The sequence below is a fragment of the Ovis canadensis genome, chromosome 2, assembly GCF_042477335.2.
Source record: "Ovis canadensis isolate MfBH-ARS-UI-01 breed Bighorn chromosome 2, ARS-UI_OviCan_v2, whole genome shotgun sequence".
Taxonomy (NCBI): Eukaryota; Metazoa; Chordata; class Mammalia; order Artiodactyla; family Bovidae; genus Ovis; species Ovis canadensis.
The window spans coordinates 67255983-67282846 of NC_091246.1; the positions used below are offsets into that span (position 1 = coordinate 67255983).

Below are 26864 nucleotides of genomic sequence, written 5' to 3' on the forward strand. Positions count from 1 at the left end.
TGAGTCGGTGATGCCATCCAACCATCTCATCCTCTGTCATCCCCTTCTCCTCCCACCTTCAATCCTTCCCAGCATCAGGATCTTTTCTAATGAGTCAGTTCTTTGCATCAGGTGGCCAAAGTATTGGAGTTTCAGCTTCAGCATCAGTTCTTCCAATGAATATTCAGGACTGATTTCTTTTAGGATTGAATGGTTGGATCTCCTTGCAATCCAAGGGACTCTCAAGAGTCTTCTCCAACATCACAGTTCAAAACCATCGATTGTTTTAATTTTATGGCTGCAGTCACCATCTGCAGTGATTTTGGAGGCCAAAAAACTAAAGTATGTCATTATTTCCATTTTTTCCACATCTATTTGCCATGAGGTGATGGGACCAGATGCCATGATCTTAGTTTTCTGAATGTTGAGATAGAGATGATAGATACGATAAATAGATTATCTATATATCTTATCTATCTCTCCATCTTATCTATGTGTCTATCCATCTCTATATCTAAATAAAGATCAATGAGAGAGGCTGGGGAAGCCTATATGAGCAACTGCCAAATGATCCTAGGTTAAAGCTTATCGTTGTTGCTCAGTCGCAATCGTGTCCACCTCTTTTCGACCACATGGACAACAGCATGCCAGACTTCCCTGTCCTTGACTACTTCCTGGAGTTTGCTCAAACTCATGTCCATTGGGTCAGTGATGCCGTCTAACCATCTCATCTTCTGTAGCCCTCTTTTCCTTTTGCTTTCAATCTTTCCCAGCATCAGAGTCTTTTCCAATTAGTCAGCTCGTCACATCAGGTGGCCAAAGTATTGGAGCTTCACTTTTCAGCATCAGTCTTTCCAATTCAGGGTTGATTTCCTTAAGGGTTGATTGACTGGTTTGATCTCCTTGCAATCCAAGGGGCTCTCAAGAGTGTTCTCCAACACCCCAATTAGAAAGCATCAATTCTTAGGCCCTCAGACTTCTTTATAGCCCAACTCTCACATCCATGCATGACTACGGAAAAACAATAGCTTTGACTATATGGACTTTTGTCAGCAAAGAAATGTCTCTGCTTTGTAATAGGTAGTCTGGTGGTGGTGGTTTAGTCACTAAGTCATGTCCAACTCCTGCAACCCCATGGACTGTAGCCTGCCAGGCTCCTCTGTCCATGGTATTCTACAGGCAACAGTACTGGAGTGGGTTGCCATTTCCTCCTCCAGGGGATCTTCCTGATCCAGGAATTGAATCCAGGTCTCCTGCATTGCAGGAAGAGCCTTTACCAACTGAGCTACAAGGGAAGATTTTTGTCTAAACTTTCCTTCCAAGGAGCAAGTGTCCTTTAATTTCATGACTGCAGTAATCACTGCAGTGATTTTGGAACCTAAGAAAATAAAATATTTCACTTTCCCCCCATCTATTTGGCTTCCCAGGTAGCCCAGTTGGTAAAGAATCCACCTGTCAATGCAGAGTATGTAAGAGACACGGGTTCAATCCTTGGGTCAGAAAGATCCCCTGGAGTAGGAAACAGCAGTCCAGCATTTTTTCCTGGGAAATCCCATGGACAGAGGAGCCTGGAGGGCTACAGTCCATGGGGTTACAGAGTCAGACATGACTCAACACACACATATTTGCCATGAAGTGATGGGGCCAGATGCCATAATCTTAGTTTTTTTTGAATGCTGAATTTTAAGCCAGCTTTTTCACTCTCTTCTTTCAACCTCATCAAGAAGCTCTTGTTAGTTCCTCTTCACTTTCTGCCATTAGAGTGGTATCATCTGCATACCTGAGGTTATTGATATTTTTCCCAACAATGGTGATTCCAACTTGTGATTCATCCAGCTTGCCATTTCACATGATGTACTCTGCATAGAAGTTAAATAAGCAGGGTTACAAAATACACAGCCTTAATATACTCCTTCCCCAATTTTGAACCAGTCCATTGTTCCCTGTCTGGTTCTACCTATTGCTTCTTAACCTGTATACAGGTTTCTCAGGAGACAGGTAAGGTGATCTGGTATTCCCATCTCTTTAAGAATTTTCCACAGTTTGTTGTGATCCACACAATCAAAGCCTTTATAGCATAGTCAGTGAAGCAAAAGTAGATGTTTTCCTGGAATTCTCTTGCTTTTTCTATGAGCCAATGAATGTTGGAAATTTGATCTCTGGTTCCTTTGCCTTTTCTAAACACAGCTTGTACGTCTGGAAATTCTCTGTTCATGTACTATTGAAGCCTAGCTTGGAGGATTTGGGGCATTACCTTGCTAGCGTGTGAAATGAGTGCAATTGTGTGGTAGTTTGAACATTCTTTGGCATTGCCCTTCTTTGGGATTGGAATGAAAACTGACTTTTTCCAGTCCTGCGGTCACTGCTGAGTTTCCAAATTTACTGGCGTATTGAGTGCAACACTTTTACAGCATCATCTTTCAGGATTTGAAACAGTTCAACTAGAATTCCTTCACCTCCACTAGCTGTGTTTCGTAGCGATGCATCCTCAGGCCCACTTGGCTTTGCATTCCAGGATGTATGTGTCTAGATCAGTGACCACACCTTCATGGTTATCTGGGTCATGATCTTTTTTGTATAGTTCTTCAGAAGGTGATGGCAACCCACTCCAGTATTCATGCCTGGAAAATCCCATGGACCAAGGAGCCTGGTAGGCTACAGTCCATGGGGTCGCAAAGAGTCAGACACGATTGAACAACTTCACTCTGTGTATTCTTGCCACCTCTTCTTGATCTCTTCTGCTTCTGTTAAGTCCATACCATTTCTGTCCTTTATTGTGCCCATCTTTGCATGAAATGTTCCTTTGATATATCTAATTTTCTTGAAGAGATCTCTGGTCTTTCCCATTCTATTGTTTTCCTCTATTTATTTGCATTGTTCACTTAAGAAGGCTTTCTTATCTCTCTTTGCTACTCTATGGAACTCTGCATTCAGTTGCATATATCTTTTCCTTTCTTTCTTGCCTTTCAGCTCTCTTCTTTTCTCAGCTATTTAGAAAGCCTCCTCAGACAACCACTTTACCTTCTTGCATTTCTTTTTCTTTGGGATGGCTTTGGTCACAGCCTCCTGTACAGTGTTACAAACCTCTGTCCATAGTTCTTCAGGCACTCTGTCTACCAGATCTAATCCCTTGAATCTATTCATCACCTCCACTGTATAGTCATAGGGGACTTGATTTAGGTCATACCCAAATGGCCTAGTGATTTTCCCTACTTTCTTCAATTCAAGCCTGAATTTTGCAATAAGTAGCTCATGATCTGAGCCATAGTCAGCTCCAAGTTTTGTTTTTGCTGATTTATAGAGTTTCTCCATCTTTGACTGCAAGGAATATAATCAGTCTAATTTGAGTGTTGACCATCTGGTGATGTCCGTATGTAGAGTCATTTCTTGTGTCATTGGAAGAGGGTGCTTTTGCTATGACCAGTGTGGTCTCTTGACAAAACTCTGTTTGCCTTTGTCCTGCTTCTTTTGTACCTTAAGACCAAACTTGCCTGTTATTGCAGGTATCTGGACTTCCTACTTTTGCATTCCAGTTCCCTATGATGAAAAGGACATCTCTTTTTGGCATTAGTTCTAGAATATCTTATAGCTCTTCATAGAACCATTCAACTTGACCTTCTGTGGCATTTGTAGTTGGGGCATAGACTTGGATTATTACTGTAATGTTGAATGGTTTGTCTTGGAAATGAACTGAGATCATTCTGTCATTTTCTGGATTGTACCCAAGAACTACATTTCAGACTCTTTTGTTGACTCTGAGGGCTACTTCATTTCTTCTAAAGGACTCTTTCCCATAGTGGTAGGTATAATGGTCATCTGAATTAAATTCACCCATTCCTGTCCATTTTAGGAAATGTGGTCTCTTAGAACTGGGAGAATGCCATGAGACTCAGATTCAGAATTATTTGCCTATAAGCTACAAAATCTTGGCCATATGTACATGTTTCAGGTCAGCACACATATGTACAACACACATTGAGATCTTTCAGGTATGAATATACATCAAGGAAAGCCACCATCTCCTTCTGAACCCAAGTAAGAGAAGGCTGTTTCTGTGGTTAACTAGAAGCAGGATTTTGAAACACCTTGATGTCAATCAAAAAATACTAGTACAATCATGTGACCTCTCTTCCTTCTTCTCCAATTCCACTCCCTCACCACTACACCTCTTTTGCAGAATGTAAACTTCTCTCTCATTTCATTTCAGTCAATAGTACATAATAAGACAAACAAGAGTATTCAGCAAATGGCCATGATTATTCTCTTAGTAGACAGTGAGTCAGAACCTTAACAGAAGAAAAAAGAGAAAATTAAATAGTAGATATATTAAGATGCAGTACAAAGTGAAGTAGTACTAAAATAAAAATCATGAAGACACATTATGGACTCTGAAACATTGCCTAATTAAAGTTCAACCTTAATTTTTTGGATGAAAGCTTGGCAAAACTACAGTCTGTTCTAGACTACAAGGCTTACACATGATTATTCAGTGTGACCAGATTTACAATGAACAACTTTTCATGCTATTACGTTTTTAAAACAATAATAATAACAACAAAAGAACAAGAAAAAAATAAAAAGACTATCTACACTGGAATTATGGAAGATCACAGGGAGACAGAATGGAGCAAAGATACAAAGAGAAGGACTTAAACAGAAGTGGTAATGAAAGCTAATTTAGTTCAGATAGGTAATGTTTCCTACAGAAACCCCAACCTGTTCTAGACTCACTTTCTGACCCAGCTATTGGTGGTTTTCGGTAAGTCACTCTTTACCTTACCTTCTTTTTAAAGCCCCTGTTAGACATCCCTTCCTGGGAAGCAGGAAACTAAGGGTAATTCCAGCCTTTAAGGAGTTTATTTCATGTTTCTGAGCCTGATCGAACAATAAAAGGCTCTTGATGGTGCTCAAGGTGATTCCTAGCTGAGGTGAATCTTGGTTTGGGATGATATTCAAAGTGTTTATAAATCAATACACACCAAGCAGTATGGGCAAGTTTTAGATGCCCCTATCAGGCAGGTGTTAAGCTACCAGAAAAAAATCCGGGCTCGGCCCACTCAGCCATGAGGCACAGAAAGCCCAGTGTCTAAGGCCCATAGTATTTTGAAGTTCCCACAAAAGTGTTTTAATTTATTTTCAAATCAGAATTTTCAAAGTGACTGTAACAATAATGTGAATGTACTTGGTGCCACTAGATGGTAAACTAAAAAAAGGTTAAAATGATACTTTTATATTCTATATATGTTTTACCATAATGAAAAATGCAAATGCCATTTCGAAAAACTAACTCTATTAAATGATAGAAACTCATATTGAAGCCAGGAAATGATGCCAGTAATTTAATACCCATAAACATCTCAAGGCAGTAGGCAATGGCAGCTATTATACAGAAAATTTTGCTTAAAATAGAGTACCAAAGTCCAAAAGTATTTCTCAGGAAAAAATGAGTGTTGTATGATTTAGTTTCATGTAATAACACCCACTGGACTTCCCTAGTGGCTCAGCAGTAAAGAATCTGCCTGCAATGCAGGAGACGCAGGTTCAGTTCCTGGGTCAGGAAGATCCCCTAGAGAAGGAAATGGCAATTCACTCCAGTATTCTTCCTGGGAAATTCCATGGACAGAGAAGCCTGGCAGACTATAGTCCATGGGATCACAGAAGAGTTGGATATGACTTAGCGTCTAAACAATGACAAAAATAACACCCATAGTATACTGACAATTTCAGGAGGGTTAACAATAACATGATCACATAACATGGCTATAAAATACAATAATATAACCACAGTCAAAAATAGGCAAACAGGAAAAACAGTATAAAAATATAAAAGAAAAAGATAGGTAATCTTTACAAAATACCAATGAGAAATGCAGCCTAAAAATACATCTCTTCAATAAGCCTTTAAATTAACAAAAATGAATATAATCCAACCTGGATTATATTTGCCTTTACGGCAATACAGTTGTAAAATAAATTAATTTTTTTTTCTTTCAGTGGAAGAAGGAGCCCATGAAAGTCCTTAGGGCCCAGGTAAGTCATAATGCACCCCTGGGTCCTGGGAGTCCAGAATCCTGGGCTACTGAGGCAGCAGGGTTCTGGAGAACACAGTTCAGTTCAGTTCAGTCGCTCAGTTGTGTCTGACTCTTTGCGACCCCATGAATCGCAGCACGCCAGGCCTCCCTGTCCATCACCATCTCCTGGAGTTCACTCAGATTCACGTCCATCGAGTCCGTGATGCCATCCAGCCATCTCATCCTTGGTCGTCCCCTTCTCCTCCTGCCCCCAATCCCTCCCAGCATCAGAGTCTTTTCCAATGAGTCAACTCTTCGCATGAGGTGGCCAAAGTACTGAAGCTTCAGCTTTAGCATCATTCCTTCCAAAGAAATCCCAGGGCTGATCTCCTTCAGAATGGACTGGTTGGATCTCCTTGCAGTCCAAGGGACTCTCAAGAGTCTTCTCCAACACCACAGTTCAAAAGCATCAATTCTTCGGCACTCAGCCTTCTTCACAGTCCAACTCTCACATCCATACATGACCACAGGAAAAACCATAGCCTTGACTAGACAGACCTTAGTCAACAAAGTAATGTCTCTGCTTTTGAATATACTATCTAGGTTGGTCATAACTTTTCTTCCAAGGAGTAAGCGTCTTTTAATTTCATGGCTGCAGTCACCATCTGCAGTGATTTTGGAGCCCCCCAAAATAAAGTCTGACACTGTTTCCACTGTTTCCCCAGAACACAAGGCCACAGCAAATTTCTAAACAGCACAGAAATATCAATATTTTAACAATGCTGTATCTGTACCAGGGCATAGAATCTCAGTGACAGGATAGGTCAATCCTACCATTGTTGGGAATATTTTAAACAGATACAGCCTCTTTCTTACCTACTGGCCAACACTGCTTAGGTTCCTTGTAATCAATTTGGAATGCATGCCAGCTTTAATACATAACTCTCTAAAAGGTTCCTCAGTTTTTTAATCTCTGAAAGAACTGAGATATGCAACATTTTTGGCTTAAAGCTACACATATGCCTGGAAAGATAATTCAATAGACAGCTCTATTTAGGAAAAAGGATGGTAATTCACACAGTAAAGACCAATCTTCTTCTTCTAAGTCGCTTCAGTTTTGTCCGACTCTGTGACCCCATAGATGGCTGCCCACCAGGCTCCCCCATCCAATCAGATGTACTCAAATGGCAGCTGCACAGCTGGGAGGAGCCATGAATCTCCAAAATGCTCCCACCGAGGGACTGGTCATTTGACTCAGTCTTTGGTCCTACCTTTCTTTCCTACTATCTTATAGGCTGACATCAACACTCATATTTAGAATCTAGCCAACACTCTCACTTACCATTTTTTCACCTTCTCAAGTCAATGGCTTAGATTCCATTATAACACCTCATTCCCATGACCACATCTTGGGATCTATCATTCCCCCAAATTGTTCTAAATCAGAAATATCAATAAATTCCAGTACATCCCCTTCACTCACTACCTCTAATTCTTTTAGCTCTCTCACTCCTTCACTATTGCCATGCTTGTTCTTTTTTTAATTCCCCAGACTCCTCAACTTCCTGAGTTTGCTGGTCCATGCCTGAAATAATGATTTTCCTTACTGATCCTGAGTGTGTTCATTTGACTCTCCACCATTACCTTCTCCTCACTTGTCCTTTGTCTAAAAGATTCATGTACCCTACAAACATCCAGTCTTAGACCAATCTTCTGATGTAATATCTCTGTGACTTTTCCTTTATTTTGGTTCTTTGGGAGAAGGATAGGGAAGATTTTAAAAGAAGGTATCTTTCATTGAAATTAAAAACCCCCTTTAGGAAGTGGAATTCTGAAGAAGTAACTTGCAATTCTCTTTCATTTCCCTCCTTAGAAATAATTTCATAGCTTCCTAATATTTTGGATTTATTCATTCATATGGGGAGATAATTTGCATTCCCTTAAGACTTCTTATAATTCTATCCTACTTTATGCAAATATGAATTAAACAAATGTAAGAGACCACAATATAAAAATTTATAAAGCCTCAATTCATGCACAAAATTTGAGATAACACAAATCAAAATATTTTAAGATTTCTTCAGAAACTGCATAATTGCAAAAGTGATAGGCTAAGTGAATGGTGAGTTGTATTTATGCAAAGGACACATGGTAAGGTCTCTAGCAAGTAAAAAATATTCTCTTTATTTTGTCAGTATTTTATGAATCATACTTTTTTATGTGAATGTTATCTTCTGAGTTCAGTCACTATTCTGCTATTACTTAACCATTCACTGTCATTACAATTTAAAATAGTTTTTATATTCTATAACAATGTAATGCAAGCATTATTAAATGCGAGTGCTAGAAGCAGTACTGAAAACATGCCTCAAAGTCAATTACTTTGACAAGAGACTTAGAAGTAAATGAACAAAACTCTAAATAAAGCCAAACAACTGCCATCACATGCTGCAAGCTGTGCTGTTAACGTGGAAACAAGCAACATGAGAAATACTAGACATAATGCTGAAAAAAATTAAAAGCACAAATACATAACACAGTGGCTGCTAAAGAGTTATCCACCCAAAAAATACATCCCACATTCTTTATATTTATGCTTATGGGAAAATTAGTCCTTTGAATTTTGTGAGTTTTTAATTATGTGTCTTGCAATTTCCTTTTTTTAGAGATGGGGCCAAATCCCATGCAAATAAGGAAATGAGCCTGAAATTCATTTTTAAATAATACACATTTCCTTGTGGTTCTGATTATAAACCACCATGCTTACTACACTGAAAAGTACTGAAAAGTATAATGATGAAGGAAATCACCTAGAATTTCACCATTCACTGGCCAGCTTTTCTAGCATTTAACAGTTTCTTCAGGCTTTTTCCCTCCATACTTTTGGATAAAAGTATGGAGGAAAAATATACATACAATTTTGTATCTTAATGATTTTTCTTGTCCTTAAATAAGAAGATTTATCAAGACACTAAGAACTATCCATGGACTTTCTAAAGTGTGGAATATATAAGTACATAAAATATCTCATTATATGATTACAACCTATTTAATTAGTACTGTCAGAAAGGAAAACAAAACTTTCCTTTACACTTATAGATTCTTCTGATTAGTCTAAGAATTAAACTGACATAAGACAGATTAGCCAGAAAAAGTCTAATTTAATTTCATACATACAGGAATCTGACATACATGAGAAGGTTTAAAGACAGAAAGATAAAATGAGGTATACATGTCATCCTGAGCTAAGGAATGGGATAGAGGCCTGGGGCTTCCAAGAATAGGAATTGTCTTATTTCAAGACAATAAGAGCAGATGTTTGGCCATTAGACATTTGCCCTGCAATATAGATGCAGCTACTTAGCTAAAATTTATCTCCAGTAATAACTTTTTTTTCCCCTGAGAAAAATTCCCAATTTTAACTCTTCTAGGTAGTTAAAGGAGGAGAGTAGGTTATCTTAACCCACAGGGTCTTTGGCTCAAAAAAATCCTCATGCAGGAGTGATACATTTTTTGGAGACTCATTCTGAATCCCTAGAGTACTGTACCCAATTCTAAAACATTAGGTTATTTCCAAGTTTGCCATAATAAATAATTCAGTGATGAATATCATTGGATATAAACTTTATCCCTGGATTGAATTATTTTTCTTGGGGAAATCCTTAGAATTATTAGATCAAATAGTATATCAATTCATATTGCAAAATTCCTTTCCAGAAAGACAAGCAATTTACAATATGTCTGGTAATAGAAAAAAAAAGTAGCCATCTCACCCCAGTGTCATTCAACAGACTATTATTATTTTTAAAAATATCATTGAAACATGTATAATATCATATAAGAAACGAATCGCCAGTCTAGGGTCGATGCAGGATACAGGATGCTTAGAGCTGGTGCACTGGGATGACCCAGAGAGATGGTATGGGGAGGGAGGTGGGAGGGGGGTTCAGGATTGGGAACACGTGTACACCCGTGGCAGATTCATGTTGATGTATGGCAAAACCAATACAATATTGTAAAGTAAAAAAATAAAAAATCACCAATTTTACTAGCAAAAAAATGTACTGTTTTAATTCACACATTCTGTTATTTGTAGACTGGGATTTGCCCTGTATTTGTCAGTTAACTAATAATAATTATTTCCTAATTTGTGAATTGTCTTTATATGCCCTTGGCTCATTTCCCTATGATTTTAACAGTTTTCCTACCAATAAATCTGAATTCTTTATGTATTAAGCATATTAATCCATAAGCCATATTTGCTTTTCTAACAGCTTAATTTCTATTTTTTAATAAGCAAAAATAAATAATATTATAACATTAGTAGTATCAAGAATCTTTTATTTCCATAAATGGTTATGCCACTGTTTCAAAAAACTTTTGATTATTCTCATCTGTTTATACTCTCAAATAACTTTCAGAATCTTAGAGTTCTCAGATAGTAAACAAAGTCCATTGGGATTTTTTAATGTAATTATATTAAATTTATAAATTTAACTTATAATTAATTTAGTTTTCCAGTCCCCTAAACAGTAGTTATTCCCTTGTACTTGGGATTTCTGTTTCAGTTACCTTTGGTGTGTATTTATTAAAAAAAAAAAAAAAACAACAACACCCAAAACGTAATGCCTTCAAATAACAGTTTATTATTTTCTTGCAATCTCTTGTGGTATGTAGTCAGATGACAACTGAAGCTTCAGTCTATGCCCACTAGGCTGGATGTCCAAGATGGTTTCATTGTTCATTAGTTAAGCTCATCATTATCCTTCCTCATGGCCTTTCCCTTCAGCAGAGTAGCCTAGATTTCCTAGCCTCGGTGGCTCAGGGCTCCAGGAATTGGAAGCAGTCTTATTAAAGCTAGCCTAGATTTGGCATAGGGTTACTTTTGTCATGTTCTATTGATCAAATCTGTCACCTGACAACCGTGATGCAAAAGATGGAGGAACATTTAACTCTTGGTGGGTAAGTAGCCTGTCTACCATCTTTGGAGAGGCGCTTCCACATTTTCTTTATTGATCTTTATCTGAGAATTTTCTTCATAAAAGTACTTAAAATTTGTGTTGCTATAGCAATTTGTATGTTTTTTTCTTTTATGGCTTGCTTCCTAAGCAGTTATTGCTAATATGAAAGAAAGATATTATCTTTGACATATTTATTTTATATTATATTAATATTAATATTATATTACTAAGTGGTCTAAACTGATTCTAATTACTTATTATTTTAACATCCTGGTTCTCCTGAGAAGAAATCATACTATCTGAAAATAAAGATTTTTTTCTCCTCTTTTTCAGTAGCTAAGTCTCTTATCTATTGCACCAGTTAGGACTTCTAGAAAAAGGCTAATAGGAAGCAGCCTTGTTTTGCTTTTGTTGTGTAATGTTTTAAGTACAAGTATACTGAAGTTGTAAACTGGACATATTTTATCAGCATACATATTTCCCAGGGCTAAATTAAACCACTTATTTTCATATGCTAACATAATACAAATGAAGAGAAAGGTAGATTCTTATTCTAGATAAATTGAATTTATGGAGCAGGACAATAAAACAAAGATGAAGAAGGAAGTAACTAATATATTTTAGATACTGCAATATTTTCTCCCTGAAATCTATAAACTTGTTCCCAAAATAAATCATAACCATAAAATATTCCATTAACTCCCACAAATAGCTAATATCTCTAGATAAATATAAAACATCATAAATCTCAACAATTTGTCCCTTCTTCTCAAGCTTGACTATTTACATTAGATGTAAAGAATCATATTAAGCACAGAAATATTAGAATATGGCTTTTCAGCTCTCTTATACTCACAAGTGGCTGATATTCATATGGTGGAGCATATTCTTCAGCATATGTTGTCAATGTACACCTAAGAAAGATAAGTCAATATCTGAGAAAAGAATTACTCCAAAAGAAAAATATCTTAATTTTTTAGTAGTATGTGCTTTAAACAAAATAAAAATATTTCAAGGAAGATTAGCCCTAATAAAAATTTTTAATTTTTTTAAATTCCCAGGCCTCATTTATAGTGTTAACTATCACCAGCAAGGTACCTTCCTTCAATTACTTCCACTACCACCTACTATTCTTCTGTACTAATGATATGCTATCAAGTCCCAAAGCTCAGGTGCATTCCAGACAAGGATTCTCTTTTCCACTCACTTTCTACTTTTCAAACTTTTTGACCCTATACCCCATGTTCTCTGCTAGATGGCAACTGAAAAATAATACACAACCAGGTAGTCTGAGATTACATAGTTTCCCCAACCTCCACTCCATGAAATACATAGAAATGCTGAGTGAAATACATCCTTCTCCCCCAAGTCTACAAACACAGCCTAAGACTCAAAGCTAGAGTTTGAACTGCCTATCAAGGGCAGGAGACATGACCTTGGGTTCACAGAAGGTACAGAGCTAAATTGCTACTTATACAAAGGAGTCTGTAAAGGCTGTACCTCCATATGTGTGCGTGCTAAGTGTCCAACTCTTTGTGACCCTATAGACTGTATCCCACCAGAGCTAAACTACTGCTTCCAGTCAAGAGTCTGTAAATGTACCTACATATAAAAGAGACCAAAGAAACTCTAGCCATCAGACTAGGGAAACTTGCAAGAAAGTTTCTCTCATCTGGTACTCAGAATAGGGGAAAATTTTTTTCTCCTATGAGAAATTACTGTCCTGATTCTGCTCCTGGCAATATTATGGGATTAGATGGTCAAAGAAATTCATCTGAGAATTGCAAACCTAAAAATACCAGGAAAAAGGACATTTAAACATTTTAACATATGACTGAGCTGATGGGAGGGTAGAGAACAAGTAGAAGAATTCAAAAATAACTAGGATGTCAACTAAGAATGGTTACTGGGTACAGATGCTAATATTTATCTGGTGGTAACCACCAACTAATTACTGTCAGACTTTCAAGATGTGATTTCCAGAGGCACAACATTAGCATTATCTGGGGACTTGTAAGAAATGCAAATACTTGGATGTCACACCAAGTCCACTGAATTAGAAATTCTAGGAGCAGGCCCCACAATCTTGCTTTAACAAGCCCTTTAGGTCAGTGGTCCCCAACCTTTTTGGTAATAGGGACCTACTAGACTGGGAATGGGGGGACGTGGTTTGGGGATGATTCAAGCACATTACATTTATCGTGCATTTCATTTTTATTATTATTACATCTGCTCCACTGGAGACCATCAGGCATTAGATCCTGGATGTTGGGGACCCCTGCTCTAGGTGATTCTAAATATATAAGTATTGGCAATGAAAAGAACAAAAATTAGAAGTGTAACTTTCAGTCCAACAAATAGGATATTCTTTAATATTTTTAAAGAACAGTCTAATAGAAAGCAGGAAAAGATAAAAAAATGTCAAAAATTTTTCTGCTCAGAAGACAAATTAAAATCATAAAAAATTAACACCTTGGTAATCACAAAGAAAGTAAAGGAATTAAACCCGTCAGTGAAAATATTTTCTCAGACTTAAATTGAAAATCAAGTTGTATTATATAGCCCAACTCTATGGGGTGTTTTTTTGTTTTTGTTTTTGGTTTTGGTTTTCAAGTATAGTTATCTATAATATTATCTTAGTTTTAGGTACAGAATAGTGATTCAGTATTCTTATAGATTATACTTCATTAACAGTTTTAACAAAATAATGGCTATAATTCCCTGTGTTGTACAGTCTATACTTGTTGCTTGTTTATTTTATACATAGAGGTTTTATATATCATACTCCTATCTTCCTCCTCCTCTTTTCCTTCTCCCCATTGGTAACCCACTAGCTTGTTTTCTATGGGTCTGTTTCTGCTTTGCTATATACATTTGTTTTTTTTTACATTACACATATAAGTGATAACATACAGTATGTCTTTTTCTGACTTTTCTCACTAAGCCTAATATTCTCTAGGTCCACCCATGATGCTGCAAATGGCAGGATGACATTCTTTTTATGGCTGAGTAAAACATACCATTGTATATATATACCATATCTTTATTCATGTGTTGACAGACATTTTGGTTGCTTCCATATCCTAGCAAGTGTAAACAGTGCTGCTCTGAACTTTACAGTATATGTATCTTTTCAAATTAAGGTTCCTGTTTTTTTCTGGAAATAAACTCATGAGTGTAATTGCTGGATCATAAGGTAGTTTTATTTCTGATTTTTTGAGAAAACTTCATACTGTTTTCCACAGAGTCTGTACCAATTTACATTCCCAAGAGTGTGCAGGGGTTCCATTTTTCCCACATTCTCACCCACGTTTGCTTTTTGTGTTATTTTTTAATGATACCTGTTCTGATAGGTGTAAGGTGATATCTCATTTTTGTTTTGATTCAGTCAGTTCAGTTCAGTTCAGTCACTCACTCATGTCCGACTCTTTGCAACCCCATGAACTGCAGCACAACAGACCTCCCTGCATATCACCAATTCCCGGAGTCTACCCAAAACCATGTCCCTCGAGTCGGTGATGCCGTCCAACCGTCTCATCCTCTGTCGTCCCCTTCTCCTCCTGTCCTCAATCTTTCCCAGCATCAGGGTCTTTTCAAATGAGTCAGCTCTTCACATCACGTGGTCAAAGTATTGGAGTTTCAGCTTCAGCATCAGTCCTTTCAAAGAACACCCAGGACTGATCTCCTTTAGGATGGACTGGTTGGATCTCCTTGCAGTCCAAGGGACTCTCAAGAGTCTTCTCCAACACCACAGCTCAAAAGCATCAGTTCTTCAGTTCTCAGCTTTCTTATAGTCCAAATTTCACAACCAAACATGATTACTGGAAAAACCATTGCCTTGACTAGACGGACCTTTGTTGGCAAAGTAATGTCTCTGCTTTTTAATATGCTGTCTAGGTTGGTCATAACTTTCCTTCCAAGGAGTAAGCGTCTTTTAATTTCATGGCTGCAATCACCATCTGCAGTGATTTTGGAGTCCCCCAAAATAGCCACTGTTTCCACTGTTTCTCCATCTACTTCCCATGAAGTGATGGGACCAGATGCCATAATCTTAGTTTTCTGAATGTTGAGCTTTAAGCCACTTTTTCACTCTCCTCTTTCACTTGCATCAAGAGGCTCTTTAGTTCCTCTTCACTTCGTGCCGTAAGGGTGGTGTCATCTGCATATCTGAGGTTATTGATATTTCTCCTGGCTATCTTGATTCCAGCTTATGCTTCCTCCAGCCCAGCATTTCTCATGATGTACTCTGCATAGAAGTTAAATAAGCAGGGTGACAATATACAGCCTTGACGTACTCCTTTTCCTATTTCAAACCAGTCTGTTGTTCCACGTCCAGTTCTAACTGTTGCTTCCTGACCTGCATACAGGTTTCCCTAGAGGCAGGTCAGATGGTCTGGTATTCCCATCTCTCTCAGAATTTTCCACAGTTTATTGTGATCCACACAGTCAAAGGCTTTGGCATAGTCAATAAAGCAGAAACAGATATTTTTCTAGAATTCTCTTGCTTTTTCCATGATCCAGCAGATGTTGGCTATTTGATGTCTGGTTCCTCTGCCTTTTCTAAAACCAGCTTGATATTCTGGAAGTTCACGGTTCATGTATTGCTGAAGCCTGGCTTGGAGAATTTTGAGCATTACTTTACTAGCGTGTGAGATGAGTGTGATTGTGTAGTAGTTTGAGCATTCTTTGGCATTGCCTTTCTTTGGGATTGGAATGAAAACTGACCTTTTCCCATCCTGTGGCCACTGCTGAGTTTTCCAAATTTGCTGGCATTTTGAGTGCAGCACTTCCACAGCATCATCTACCAGGATTTGAAATAGCTCAACTGGAATTCCATCACCTCCACTAGCTTTGTTCGTAGTGATGCTTCCTCAGGCCTATTGACTTCACATTCCAAGATGTCTGGCTTGAGGTGAGTGATCACACCATCATGATTATCTGGGTCATGAAGATCTTTTTTGGACAGCTCTTCTGTGTATTCTTGCCACCTCTTCTTAATATCTTCTGCTTCTGTTAGGTCCATACCTTTTCTGTCCTTTATTGAGCCCATCTTTGCATGATATTTCATTTGCGTGACATTTCATTCCCTTGGTATCTCTAATTCTCTTGAAGAGATCTCTAGACTTTCCCATTCTATTGTTTTTCTCTATTTCTTTGCATTGATCACTGAGGAAGGCTTTCTTATCTCTCCTTGCTATTCTTTGGAACTCTGCATTCAAATGGGTATATTTTTCCTTTTCTCCTTTGCTTTTCACTTCCTTTCTTTTCACAGATATTTGTAAGCCCTCCTCAGACAGCCATTTTGCTTTTTTGCATTTCTTTTCCATGGGGATGGTCTTGACCTGTCTCCTGTACAATGTCACATACCTCCATCCACAGTTCATCAGACACTCTGTCTATCAGATCTAGTTCCTTAAATCTATTTCTCACTTCCATTGTATAGTCATAAGGATTTGCTTTAGGTCATACCTGAATTGGTCTAGTGCTTTTCTCCACTTTCTTCAATTTCAGTCTGAATTTGGCAATAAGGAGTTCATGATCTGAGCCACAGTCAGCTCCTGGTCTTGTTCTTGCTGACTGTATAGAGCTTCTCCATCTTTGGCTACAAAGAATATAATCAATCTGATTTCAGTGTTGACCATCTGGTGATGTCCATGTGTAGAGTCTTCTCTTGTGTTGTTGGAAGAGGGTGTTTGCTATGACCAGTGCGTTCTCTTAGCAGAACTCTATTAGCCTCTGCCCTGCTTCATTCTGTACTCCAAGGCCAAATTTGCCTATGACTCCAGGTGTTTCTTGACTTCCTACTTTTGCATTCCAGTCCCTTATAATGAAAAGGACATCTTTTTTGGGTGTTAATTCTAAAAGGTCTTGTAGGTCTTCATAGAACCGTTCAACTTCAGCTTCTTCAGCGTTACTGGTTGAGGCATAGACTTGGATTACTGTGATACTGAATGGTTTGCCTTGGAGACGAACAGAGGTCATTTTGTCATTTTTGAGATTGCATCCAACTACTGCATTTTGGCCTCTTTTGTTGACCATAATGGCTACTTCATTTCTTCTGAGGGATTCCTGCCCGCAGTAGTAGATATAATGGTCATCTGAGTTAAATTCACCCATTCCAGTCCATCTTAGTTCACTGATTCCTAGAATGTCAATGTTCACTCTTGCCATCTCTTGTTTGACCACTTCCAATTTGCCTTGATTCATGGACCTAACATTCCAGGTTCCTATGCAATATTGCTCTTTACAGCATCGAACCCTGCTTCCATCACCAGTCCCATTCACAACTGTGTATTGTTTTTGCTTTGGCTCCATCCCTTCATTCTTTCTGGAGTTATTTCTCCACCGATCTCCAGTAGCATATTGGGCACCTACCAACCTGGGAAGTTCATCTTTCAGTATCCTATCCTTTTGCCTTTTCATACTGTTCATGGGGTTCTCAAGGCAAGAATACTGAAGTGGTTTGCCATTCCCTTCTCCAGTGGACCACAGAAACTTAGATTTGCATTTCTCAGATAATTAACAATGCTGAGCAACTTTTCATGTGCCTCTTAGCCATCTGTGTGTCTTCCTCAGAAAAATGTCTATTCAGGTCTTTTGCCCATTTTTTAATTGGGTTGTTTGTTTTTTGATATTGAGTTGTATGAGCTATTTATATGTTTTGGATATTAACCCCCTGTTGATCACAGCATTTGAAAATATTTTCTCCTATTCAATAAGTTATCTTTTCATTTTGTCAATGGTTTCATTCACCATGCAAAAGCCTTCAAGTTTTATTTGTTATCCTATTTGTTTATTTTTGCTTTTATTTATTTTGCTTTAGGAGACAGACTCCAAAAAGCACTGCTATGATTTATGTCAAAGACTGTTCTGCTTATGTTTTCCTCTAGGAGTCTTATGGTATCTGGTCTTACATTCAGGTCTTTAATCCATATAATTTATTTTCTGAATATGGTGTTTGAGAATGTTTTAATTTCATTCTTTTACATGGAGCTGTCCAATTTTTATGTCCAGCACTACTTATTGAAGGGAGTGTCTTTTCTCCACTGTATATTCTTGCCTACTTTGTCATAGATTATTGGATGATAGATGCATGGGTTTATTTCTAGACTCTCTAGTTTGTCTCACTAATCTATGTATCTGGTTTTATGCCAGTACCATGCTCTTTTGATTACTGTGGCATTTTAGTAGATTCTGAAGTCAGCAAGAATGATACCTTCAGCCTTGTTATTTTTTCTGAAGATCATATTGGCAATTTTTGCCACACATTAACACACATTAGTCTTTTGTGGTTCCATATAAATTTTAGGACTATTTGTTCTAGTTCCATGAAAACTGTCATGAGTATTTTAACAGGGATTGCATTAATTGCTTGCTTTGGATAGTATGGCCATTTTAACAATATTAATTTTCTAATCCATGAACATGGGATATCTTTCCATTTTAAAATATCATCTCTAATTTCCTTTATGTATTTTAAATATCATCTTCAATTTAAATTTATAAAAATATAAATCAATGTTTTATAGTTTTCAGAGTATAGGTATTTCACCTCCTTGGTTAAGTTCATTCCTAGGTATTTTATAATTTTTTATTCAATTTTAAATGAGTGCCCCCCTTTTTTGCTTTCTCTTTCTGAAAGCTCACTATTAGTGATTAATAATATACAAATTTCTGTATATTAATTTTGTATCTTACAACTTTACTGAATTTATTTATTAGTTCTATTGGTTTTTTGTTAGAGATTTTAGGGTTTTATATACACAGTATCAGGGCTTCCCCATTAGCTCAGATGGTAAAGCATCTGCCTGCAATGCAGGATACATGGATTCGATCACTGGGTTGGGAAGATGCCCCGGAGAAGGAAATGGCAGCCCACTCCAGTACCCTTGCCTGGAAAATCCTGTGCATGGAGGAGCCTGGTAGGCTACAGTCCATGGGATCGCAAAGAGCTGGACATGACTGAGCAACTTCACTGGTTCACTGGATACACAGTATCATGTCATCTGCCAATAGTAACAATTTGACTTCTTCCCTTCCACCTTGGATGCCTTTTATTCCCTTTTCTTATGTGACTACTGTGGCTAGGACTTCCAATACCATGTAAATAGAAGTGGCAAGACTGGGCATCCTTGTCTTGTTCCAGACTCGGCATATATTGGGGCATGAGCTGTGGTAGACTAGCCACGGTCACAGTACTGTTCTGGGCTGTCTCTGAGGCATTGCTTGAGTAAGCATTAACAACGGCCACTGTGCCTCCACTGAGAACCAAGTCACTTTTGTATCCCATGGCCAAGCTTTTTCCCTGGTCTTGGCAGTCCTAGATCTCTGTGATGTGAAGTAAGTGAGGCTAGAGCATTTGCTCAGCTCAGGCTGGGGCACATGCCAAAGTGTTTGCAGGAAACTCAGCAACCACTAGAGCTGAGTTTTTGAAGGACTTCCAATACCGTGTAAATAGAAGTGGTGAGACTGGGCATCCTTGTCTTGTTCCAGACTCTTGGCATATATTGGGGCATGAGCTGTGGTAGACTAGCCACGGTCACAGTACTGTTCTGGGCTGTCAGTTGACCTCCGATCTGCCTCAGAATCCAGGCTTCACATAACCCTTCTATTAGTCTCAGCGGTCCTCCAGCCAGCCAAGGGGGCTCATCTCTCCTTTTCTGAGCCCTAGGACTGGGGTACCCAATGTGTGACTTGAACCATTCAGTCTCTGGGACATGTCTCCACTCATGCAATCTTTTCTTCTGGGTCCCCTCCCAGGGGCACAGATGCCAGGCTGACTGCTTTTCTTTCCTCTCTACTTGATTACATGTGGATTTTTGTTATAGTCTTGGTTGTACAGAGGTCTTTCTGCCAGTTTCCAGTTAGCTTACAGTGAGAATTTTTCTATGTGTAGATGTATTTTTTAATGTGTTCATGGGGGGAGGAGAGTTCCATGTCCTCCTACTCTACATCTTGGTTGATCTCCTCCCAACTCTATGCTTTTTACACCTAAAATAAAATTATTTTCCAAAAAATGCTTGAAAATAAAAGGATATAAAAATATATATCCAGCAAATATTAACCAAAAGCAAGTGTTCTTATTAATATCATATGTAATTGATATTGAATCAAAATTATTAATTATAAAGATCATTACCTTCTGATTAAAGGAATAAGTCACTAAAGAAGACATAATAATCCCAAATCAATAAACATAACAACACACAGAATATGTAAGACAAAAAATGACAGAATCACTAGGATAAAATGACTAATTCACAGTTATAGAGGAAGAATGTACCACATGCCTAGAACTTGGGTTTCTTAAACCTAAATCTACATACAGCTTCCAATACCATATAGATTAACAGCAAACAAAATCATGTAAGTGTTGATGCATAGAGTGTAACAGAGGCTAGAAAAGATTACAAACTTCTGTTTACACATAGGTGGGAAAACAATCCAGAATCAGCAGAACCAGATCCAGAGCCCTTTAGGAGCAAAATCATGCAAGGATTACATGGAAGAGGAGAAAGAGAAATACTGAAAACAAGTTGGGAAAATGCTGAAAACAAGCCTGAGACTAGAGAATTTGAACAACGGCTTTCCAAGAAAGCTGGGCTTTCCTGGTGGCTCAGAGGTTAAAGCGTCCCGCCCGCAATGCGGGAGACCTGGGTTCGATCCCTGGGTTGGGAAGATCCCCTGGAGAAGGAAATGGCAACCCACTCCAGTATTCTTGCCTGGAGAATCCCATGGACGGAGGAACCTGGTGGGCTACAGTCCATGGGGTCTCAAAGAGTCGGACACAACTGAGCGACTTCACTCACTCTTTCCAAGAAAAAGACTTGGAAAGTATGAAAGACCACAATAACAGTCTTGGGAAGGCACTGCCTCTAGTAAACTAACAAGGTAAAGAAAAATAAGAAATTAAGCCCACAAGTTAAGCGTCCTAGAACCACCATTCTTTCATAAAAGATGCCATTAACGAAATAAAGCTAATTTCACTGATTCAACAGAAGAGGGCACTCCTGAACCAAGATATTGAGGAAACTGCCCAACTTTCACTCCCTCTTTGTACAATTACATGGTTGCTACTATTCCAAGAAAACTCAACATACTTAAACAACAAAAGGCAACATTACTATGAGAAGAAAACAATAAGTGAAAATCAAAACTAAGCTGATGAAAATCCTCCCAAGAAATATTTTCCCAAATGGTCACAGAAGTTCTCCATCAACATTTCTATTCAATGAAGTACTAAAGATTCTGGCAGATACAGTAAAACAAGAAAAAGAAGCACAAATATACTAATGTGAATGGAAGAACAGTATTCTCATTTTCCAACAGATGATAAGGTTGTATGTTAGACTACCCAAAAGAATCTACAAATCATAAAAACAGGCAACTTTCAGGGAGGTTGTTAGATATAAGATCAATACACAGAAATATAATAGCCATACACCAATAACAAGAAATTAGTAAGTGTGGTAAAAGTGGTAAAATCCCACTTACAACTGCAATAAAATCTCTGAGCTTACTATAGGAATACAGTGGAAGATTGACATTTATGAAGAAAATGTATAAAAGAATCAAAAGGACATAAAAGAACTGCTTTATTTATAATGGATGACTCAACATATGTTACATATGTGTATGTGTATATATATAATTTCTAAAAGGTTTAATGTCTGATATTTTATATATAGGTCTTGATTAAATTTTAATTTAAAAATTCTATTGCTCAAAAGACAGTATAAACAGAGTTATAAGACTAGAAGGAGTTATTATAATATAAAATTAACTAAAGCAAGATTAGCCCAGATTTTTAAAATTCTTACAAATCAATAAAAGACAACATCTCATAAAAATGGGGTTTTTAAATAACCAGTCAATTCATAGTAGAAAAATCAGAATGACTAATAAAATTCTAAAATTAATTAAAGCTTAAAATTCAGACAAATTTAGTGATTAGTGAAATGCAAAGTAAAACTACAATGATATACCATGTTATATCCATTAGATTGGTAAAAACTAAAATTTTTCTAAATGTTGATAAAAATATGAAAGAATGAAAGATTCATACACTATTGGTGGCAATATTTTTACAAAATTGAAGATGCACACCTCTTAATACTCAGGAATTCTGAGTATAAAGAAACCCTTGCATATATATTGAAGGAGACATATGTACATGTAAACATATTCAGTGAAGCCTTATTTGCAATAATAAAAATTTGGAAACTATCCAATGGGTCCATTGACAGGGTGATGATATATTGGATAACTAGATAAATCATTTTTCAAAAACAATTATAAAGCATATGTGATTAAAAATATTAACTTACATTGTAACCAGATAATGAGTTGATGAGTGTTTGAAAGTATTTTATTTGGAAATATTCCATCTTAAAAAATTTAAGTGTGAATAGATGACTATGAATAAACTTATTCTCCTGTTTTATTCTCACCTGATGTTACGACTCAAATATGATTATCATTCAAAGTTTGCTTTGGGCAGGTCGACCTTGAAAGCTAGCACTGGGCATTTTTCAACTCACTTAAAGCAGGCAGAAACCCATCCCCCGAGTTCAGGCCCTTTTCAGTTCAGTTCAGTTGCTCAATTGTGTCCAACTCTTTGTGACCCCATGGACTGTAGCACTCCAGGCTTCCTTGTCAATCACCAACTCCCGGGGTCTGCTCAAACTCATGTCCATTGGGTCAGTGATGCCATTTAACCATCTCATCCTCTGTTGTCCCCTTCTCCTCCTGCCTTCAATCTTTCCCAGCATCAGGGTTTTTTCCAGTGAGTCAGTTCTTCACATCAGGTGGCCAAAGTAGTGGAGCTTCAGCTTAAGCATCAGTCCATCCAATGAATATTCAAGACTGATTTCCTTTAAGGTGGACTGGTTGGATCTCCTTGCAGTCCAAAGGACTCTCAAGAGTCTTCTCCAACACCACAGTTCAAAAGCATCAGTGCTTTGGTGCTCAGCTTTCTTTATAGTCCAACTCTTACATCCATACATGACTACTAGAAAAACCATAGCTTTGACTAGACAGACCTTTTTTGGCAAAGTAATGTGTCTGCTTTTTAATATGCTGTCTGGGTTGGTCATAGCTTTTATTCCAAGGAGCAAGTGTCTTTTAATTTCATGGCTGCAATCACCGTCTGCAGTGATTTTGGAGCCCAAGAAAACAAAGTCAATCACTGTTTCCATTGTTTCCCCATCTATTTGCCATGAAGTGATGGGACCGGATACCATAATCTTAGTTTCCTGAATGTTGAGCTTTAAGCCAACTTTTTCACTCTCCTCTTTCACTTTCATCAAGAGGCTCTTTAGTTCTTCTTCACTTTCTGCCATAAGGGTGGTGTCATCTGCATATCTGAGGTTACTGATATTTCTCCTAGCAATCTTGATTCCAGCTTATGCTTCCTCCAGCCCAGCATTTCTCATGATGTACTCTGCATAGTAGTTAAATAAGCAGCATGACAATGTACAGCCTTGACATACGCCTTTTGTGATTTGGAACCAGTCTGTTGTTCCATGTCCAGTTCTAACTGTTGCTTTTTGACCTGCATACAGATTTCTCAAGAGGCAAGTTAGGCAGTCTGGTATTCCTATCTCTTGAAGAATTGTCCACAGTTTGTTGTGATCTATACACTCAAAGGCTGTAGTGTAGTCAATAAAGCAAAGTAGATGTTTTTCTGGAACTCTCTTGCTCTTTTGATGATCCAGCGGATGTTGGCAATTTGATCTCTGGTTCCTCTGCCTTTTCTAAAACCAGCTTGAACATCTGGAAGTTCATGGTTCATGTATTGCTAAAGCCTCGCTTGGAGAATTTTGAGTATTACCTTGCTAACATGTGAGATGAGTGCAATTGTGCGGTAGTTTGAACATTCTTTGGGATTGGAATGAAAACTGACCTTTTCCAGTCCCATGGCCACTGCTGAGTTTTCCAAATTTGCTAGCATTTTGAGTGCAGCACTTTCACAGCATCATATTTTAGGATTTGAAATAGCTCAACTGGACTAGCTTTGTTTATAGTGATGCTTTCTAAGGTCCATTTGACTTCGTATTCCAGGATGTCTGGCTCTAGGTGAGTAATCACCCCATTGTGGTTATCTGGGTCATGAAGATCAGGCCCTTTTCCCTTTTTTATCACCTCCAGGCATAGAGTCTGATACAAGGTAGACACTGGAAAGTATTTACTAAATGAATAAAGCAATAAAATAAATTAAAACATAAAGAAATATAGAGAATTCAATTCAATGAGAATTCAAAGTAAACAGAGGTAGAAGATTAACTGAAAAGGCAATGATATAGCTAGACAACATGGAAACTTTTACAGTACTGAATAATGAGTTTCAGTCAGTTATGGCTACTTATAGACTCTTAGTGATTCTCCTTTTCTTTTCTATAAATCTGAAGAAGAGAGTAACAATCTTTAAGTGATGTATTTAATCAAATTATTGTTTGAGGATAAAAATATGAAAGACCAACATGAATCTTCCTCTCAGATATCAGCTTAAAGCTGTACCCAAATAAAGAATATAAGGAAGGAAAGAAAAAGTCCATAGAAGAGAAATGGCCTTCAGAGAAACTCAGGAAAGCAAAAGGTGAGAGAGATAAAGGAAGCATTGGTTCTTGGCATATCCTGGGGAAGGGGTATTCTGGCTCATGAATAGAACAGAGCTGGAACATATCAATGTCAGGGCTCCAGTCCAACTTATGGCAGACAACTTTGACTTTAATTCACGTCTGGAGTCATAGGAGCAAGCCTATGCTATGCCTCCTCTACCACTCCATCACCATCCATAGCCGAGAGGGCCAAACATCAGCCTCCAGCCCATGTCTGTCAGAGCTTTCCCCTGAAATATCTTAAGAAACACTAATGGGAAAGGGTCACTCTCCTGTGATGAGAATCATGGGCTATAATGTCCCTGTCCTAAGAGGGAGCAAATGAAGCCGACAGGAAGAGAATCCTGGAGGTTTTCTAGTCCTAATTTCAGCAGTCTCTGAAGCTCAACTCTTCAGTGCACTTTCCCAGAGTTCCATGAGGTACTTGAGTGCTGTTTTCAATGAACTCCCTTTTGGGCCCAAGGTAATTTTAATTGTGCCTTCTCTTACATACAGCCAAAAGAGTCCTATTACAGTCAGGCATTCAAAGCCTGAGGCCACTGATCACTGCAATCATATAGCTAATCCCCTTCACTCTGATTCCAAACAGATTGGCAACCTTCTGATTAGAGTTTGGCTTTTTATACAGTTTTTTTTTTTTAATGAGAGAGAATGCTTTTATTAGGCTGACATGACTGGTATGCTTGAAGATTTTATTTCCCATTATAAATTAACTAATTAGAATTCTGGCTTTTCTTGTAAGTTTATTGTGTACAACTCAATTTCCATGAGTCAGATAAATTCTGAAGCCTAGATAAAATTGTCTTTCTGGAAATGTAAAACTGAAGACCAGATGCTGGTAAATTCACCAAGACATGCCATGCTGAAAGGACACTCGGAAGTTCACCAGCTGGCTTTAATCCAGCACCACCCACAGTTTGCCACTCATGCCCTCTTCAACCTTTAACAGTTGAAACGTAGAGAACAGCTAAAAGTGTTTTGCAAGATGAGAAAGGAAAAGGAGTCTGTTATGGCAGTTATCATTAAAGCCGTGTATTATTTAAAATACCAACACCCAGTAACATCAGTGATAACATGTATGACTCTATAAGACGATGCACCAAAATCTAGGATAAGATGATGTACCATGGAATCACAGCTTCTTAAATCTGGAAAAATTTTAAAGGTTAACTACTTCTTTTCTTTTTTGTCAAGAAGAGGGGCAGATTTTTTCTCACCCCACTTCCCAACAGCCAGAAAAGTGACATGTGACATCTATTCAACTAATCAGATGGTCCCACCTAAGAACCTGAATCTAAGTTACCAACTCAATTAATGAATTAATTTGGAATCAATCCAATCACTGACAGCAGTAGAAGCAGCATCCATTTTTAGAACGAGAATAGCCACAGAGGGCCTTGAATTCTACTTGACATTCTGTGATACAAGGGAGGGGAGATCTTATAGCCGCTCTGGGAAATCTGTCTCACCCTCAACAAGCAACCATCATTTTAAAAAATCTCCTATCAAGCTAAAATGGATATCCCTGTCATTTCCTCCTCCTATTTACTGAGGAAGCTGTGAAGACAAATCTGATAGTTCTTCCACAACTGCTGAATGCCAAGACTATTTTTCAGAGACCAACCTTGAAAAAGCTAGTGAGCAAGAGGTGGGGAAGAAAGAGAAAGTGGAGGATAATTTGAATCTGCTTTTACTCCTGATCCGACCCAAGCCGTGGTTTAGTTTCATAGCAGCTTAGAAGCAGTATTCCCCTCTCATGAGGAACACAGAACTGAACCCCAAAATTCTAATCTCTGCTTTTACAAGCAAGTGGTCATGGGACTTTCGGCAAGTAACTTAAGCCTTCTGCATCTTAATTTCCTTTATTAGTATCTGACCCATATGTATTTATAGAATGGATGGATTAATTAATGAGGAATTGGAGTCCTTTATTACCTCTGTGCTTTGATTTATTCATCTATACAATTAATAAAATGTCTATCCAAATGGCCTTGTAATGATGTGAGGAGGAAAATGATAGAGGATCATGCATACTTTGAAGGATATGGAGTGCTCTTATCCATTTAAGCATGAAAGACAATGTACTAGAAGGGTTAAGAACAGACCCTGCAGTCAGATAGACCAGACAGGAAGTTAAAACCCAGCCCTGGTGCTTATTAAGTAAGGACCAGAGGAAATCCTGGAAAGTTACTTTACTTCTCTGAGCCCCTTTGTAATGGAGATAGTAGCAACATCCATCTCAAAGAATGAGGATTAAATGAAATAAGGTATGAAAGCCCTTAGCTCAGTGCCAG

The 26864-nt window shown here is 37.9% G+C and overlaps 1 protein-coding gene across 1 annotated transcript in view; it reads right to left on the reverse strand.

Annotated features, from left to right (window-relative positions):
* CFAP95 (cilia and flagella associated protein 95) overlaps window positions 1–26864 on the reverse strand; it is a 99378-nt gene that overhangs the window by 12814 nt on the left and 59700 nt on the right. The window contains exon 5 of the mRNA XM_069574107.1: window positions 11808–11865. Within this exon, the coding sequence (XP_069430208.1) occupies window positions 11808–11865 (58 nt within the window). The remainder of the gene's footprint in view (window positions 1–11807; window positions 11866–26864) is intronic.